This window comes from Nestor notabilis, unplaced genomic scaffold (genome assembly GCF_000696875.1).
Source record: "Nestor notabilis isolate BGI_N333 unplaced genomic scaffold, ASM69687v1 scaffold23949, whole genome shotgun sequence".
In the NCBI taxonomy this organism is placed as follows: Eukaryota; Metazoa; Chordata; class Aves; order Psittaciformes; family Psittacidae; genus Nestor; species Nestor notabilis.
The window spans coordinates 3,871-7,677 of NW_009942673.1; the positions used below are offsets into that span (position 1 = coordinate 3,871).

At 47.7% G+C, this 3,807-nt stretch overlaps 1 protein-coding gene across 1 annotated transcript in view; it reads left to right on the forward strand.

Moving 5' to 3' along the window:
* The window catches only part of TRMT2B (tRNA methyltransferase 2 homolog B (S. cerevisiae)), a 7,324-nt gene extending 3,779 nt beyond the window's left edge, over nt 1-3,545 (forward strand). The window contains exons 6-12 of the mRNA XM_010021516.1: nt 1-25; nt 166-260; nt 784-998; nt 1,127-1,228; nt 1,396-1,515; nt 2,471-2,570; nt 3,419-3,545. The exon at nt 1-25 is cut by the window's left edge and continues 140 nt beyond it. Coding sequence (XP_010019818.1) covers nt 1-25; nt 166-260; nt 784-998; nt 1,127-1,228; nt 1,396-1,515; nt 2,471-2,570; nt 3,419-3,545 — 784 coding nt within the window. The remainder of the gene's footprint in view (nt 26-165; nt 261-783; nt 999-1,126; nt 1,229-1,395; nt 1,516-2,470; nt 2,571-3,418) is intronic.
* Nucleotides 3,546-3,807: the final 262 nt, after the last annotated feature.

Here is a 3,807-nt window from a genome sequence, read left to right on the forward strand (position 1 = left end):
CTTCCACCCGCAGGAGCTGGGCCAGGTGGGTACATGGAGGACAGGGCCATGGCAAGAGGCACATGAGCTGGGTGATGGCCCCTGGCTGACCTGAGCTTGCTGGGTGCATCGCTGGGGAGAGATGTCTAATCAGATTACCCAAACAGCCGGCTTGTCCTTTCCCAGGAGGCACTGACTACACAGAAATCATTGCTTAAGGAATTCTTCACATGTGGACCTGGAGCAATCTGTGCCTTGACTTCACTTTATTTCCAAGAGAGGTATATGTCTTGGGTGGAAAGAAAACCACCTCCTTTTTCTCCTCCATCTCTAATCAAATTCAAATTCTACCAGTCCAGGGGCTGCATGAAGAGAACGGCAGATGTTTGGATGCTTTCGTAGATGTGGTTTTAAGATGGCCACATCTTTTGTTTTTCCAGACCTGAAATACTTGAATACACTCTATGGCCCTACCTCATGGGAGTTACGAGCCTGGGAAACTAAAGGAAAAAACTTACAGTGACTTTCCCAAGACAGTAAATCACATCAGCAGCAAAAGTGGGGAACAGACCCTAAGACTGCTGCCTTTTGCAAAGTCATTTGGATTCTTCTAATGAATTACAGGCTGTGCAAATTACAGATCCCTTACCAAAAATCAGAATTCTTTGATCCTGTTGAAAGGCTGACTTGAAATAAAAGTTGGTGGAGGGAGAACCATCCTCCCCTGCACAAAAGCACCCTGGGAATGGGAATGAAGTGCTTCTCTGCTGCCTTCTAACAGCTGGTTTTTGTGTGCTCTGCCAGCACCATGACACGTTGCTCCCACGAGCAGGCCCCCTTCCAGCTCCTTCACGGAGAACCACACATCTTTGAAGAAGTGCTTGGCCTCAAGTTTCGCATCTCTCCAGATGCCTTTTTCCAAGTGAACACGGCTGGAGCAGAAGCTCTGTACCGGGCAGTCGGGGAGCTGGGCCAGGCTGGTGGGGACACCGTCCTCCTGGACATCTGCTGTGGAACGGGTGAGCAGTGGCTGTGTGAGCCTGGCTCCCAGGGCTGGTGCTTTGCACGCCAAATACGATCCCTACTATCTAAAGGCTTGTTTCTTCAGCATGGATGTATGGAGCGCTTTTGTGTCCCTTGTTTCTAGGCGCAATAGGTCTCTCTCTGGCTCGCCAAGTGTCCAAGATTATTGGTATTGAGGTGGTGGAGAAGGCAATAGAGGATGCCAAGTGGAATGCAGCATTCAATGGTGAGTTCAAGCTTGCAGAGAGTTTCAAGCTAAAACTGGAAGCAGAACTGAGCAGAGGGGTGCTAACAAGTCACCTACACGCAGCAAAGGGCGGTACTTCATGTTATACCTAATGTCTGGTGAGACTTGACTCTGCTCAGTTCGTGTGGTCGCTTTCTGCTTCACAGGAATTTCAAACTGTGAGTTTCACAGTGCAAAGGCAGAGGCCATGTTACCACAACTCCTGTCATCGTGGGAGGATGCCCGACCCGTTGTTGCTGTGGTGAACCCATCCCGGGCTGGGCTCCGTAAGAGAATATGCTATTTATTTTCACCTTGAAAAGAGAGACTTTTGAACAAGCTCTGTGAGACCTGTTACACTGCTCCAACCCCCCTGCTTACTCTAGTTTCTTACCTTGTTGCTGACAGCAGCTAAAGTCCCATAGTCTGCTGTTTCCAGTGCCTTTCTCATGGTTTCTCTTTAAAGCAGACAGCTCTCATATTTTCCCCGTCTTTCATAGCTTCTCAGAATCATTTAGGAGAGAAGGAGCCTCTGAAGGTGCAGTCTCCCAACTAAAGCAAGGCCAATTTCAGAGTTGTGTAACGTTGCGCAGGGCTATATGGTGCAGTTGAAGTTTGAATGTGTCCAAGCGTGGATACTCTCCTGAATTTTTTTTTTCTTTAATGTTCCCTAAATTTCCGCTTGCTGCAGTGCATCTCATCCTCTTCTCATCTTCTTCTGAGAAGATTCTGGCTCTATCTTCTCTGTAATCCCCCATGAAGCCCCTGAAGATAGCAAATGGATCCCTGCTCACCTTCTGTTCCCCAGGCTGAATAACCCCAGCCCTCACACACTCCTGTGCATGCCATGCCCTCTGATCATCTTAGTAGTCTCTGCTGGACTTGCTCCAGTGTGCACTGGGAAGTCCTCGTGCAGTCTCACAAGTGTGTTTGAAAGGTTCTACTTATCCATGCTGCTTAATTGACAGTATTTCTCTCATCCTTCATCCCCCTGGGAAGCAGAGGGATTTTTCCCATGTTCCGCCCTGCCACATTGGCTGAGCTGTTAGCAGCGTGGGTCACATCCCTGGTCTCCTAAGAGCTTGCATCTGAGACAGGACATGGCAAAATGTGTGTATGATTTTTTTTCCCTCTATTTGTGACAGTTCAGTGCAGTTGTGTGATGCTTGCTGTGCAGTCACTGCTTCTGGAGAGCTCACAGTGGTGGTGGGTCACTGGGAAAGCACAGTATCTGTTTTACAGATTACAGGGTTGTGCAAGCCATCCGAAACTGCGAGTCCATCCGAAGGCTGCTCTACATCTCCTGCAAGCCAGAGGGTGAAGCCATGAGGAACTTTACTGAGTGAGTACCCTCCTCTCTTCCTTTTCTTCCACTGACTTAGTGACAGACCCTGTTATATCCGGACAAGGACATACCTGAGCTTGGTTTAGGAAGGTTTTTGTTGGAACTGAGTTTCACTGTCACTGGGTGCGTTCTGCAGATGTGATCCAGGACTGGTCAGTGCATGGTCAGAAGTGGTTTATGCTTCTGTGTTACTTTGGGTTTACCTCTGAGCTGGTTTAAGGTAGTGGGTATTCTTTGGGGTTTATGTTCCAGCAGGATGCTTTAGTGCATCAGTAAGGAGTAGAAAATAACACACACATGCTATAATGGCATTGTGTATCCTTCCCTAACACAATAGCACATCTGGGTGAGGGATACAGAGTCCCCTGGGTTCACTGCAAGGAGGCTGGCCCATAGCTAATGAAGTACAGCCAAGGGGATTTAGTCACCTGCTTAGTGTTAATCATATAGCCAAGTCTTTATCTGGGGCAGGCCCATTTGTAGGTGTTAAATCTGTCTGCAGGTAACCAATGAAGGCAGTGCAAAACTGAGGATTATTTCCTAAGGTATTAAGTGTTATTTCAGCTGGGATGGCTTGTGAGAAAGGGAGTTTTAAACCTGCCACTGACTCTTCAGCTTGTCCATGAGGTTTTCAGGGCTGGTTTGGGATTCAGTATTGATGGTTCCAGACCTCAGCTGGTGTCAGCTGCAGACTCTGAGGGATGTTAGCCAAACACATGACACCCCCTTAGTACATCCTCTGTGCTACTGTACACACGATGTCCCATACGATATACATCCCACCATGATAATGGTGGGCAGGCTTCTGCTACTGGTCTAAAGGGTGCTCTCTTTGCTTTCCACAGGTTGTGCTGCCCACCTGACCCAGGGAAGAAACTGACAGGAGACCCATTTGCCCCCACGTTGGCTATACCTTTTGATATGTTTCCTCATACTGTTCATTGTGAGCTGGTGCTGCTGTTTACCCGCTGACAAGGACATAGGTATGCCAGCTCTGAGAGCTTGGGAAGCAACCTCCTGCAGTCCTGAAGACTGGAGTCTATGTAGTTATGGATTTTTAACTTATTTTCTTGATACTTGTATTAAAAAATTAAATACTTTTGCTTTTGCTTTTACTTTGGGTTGCCTAACATTGTTCTGTAAGGAAACACTCAGATTTCTGGGGTGAAAAGTTTCTCTGTAGCATTTCATCACCCTTCTCTCCCCTGCAAACCTCTTTGTGGGATGCTGGATA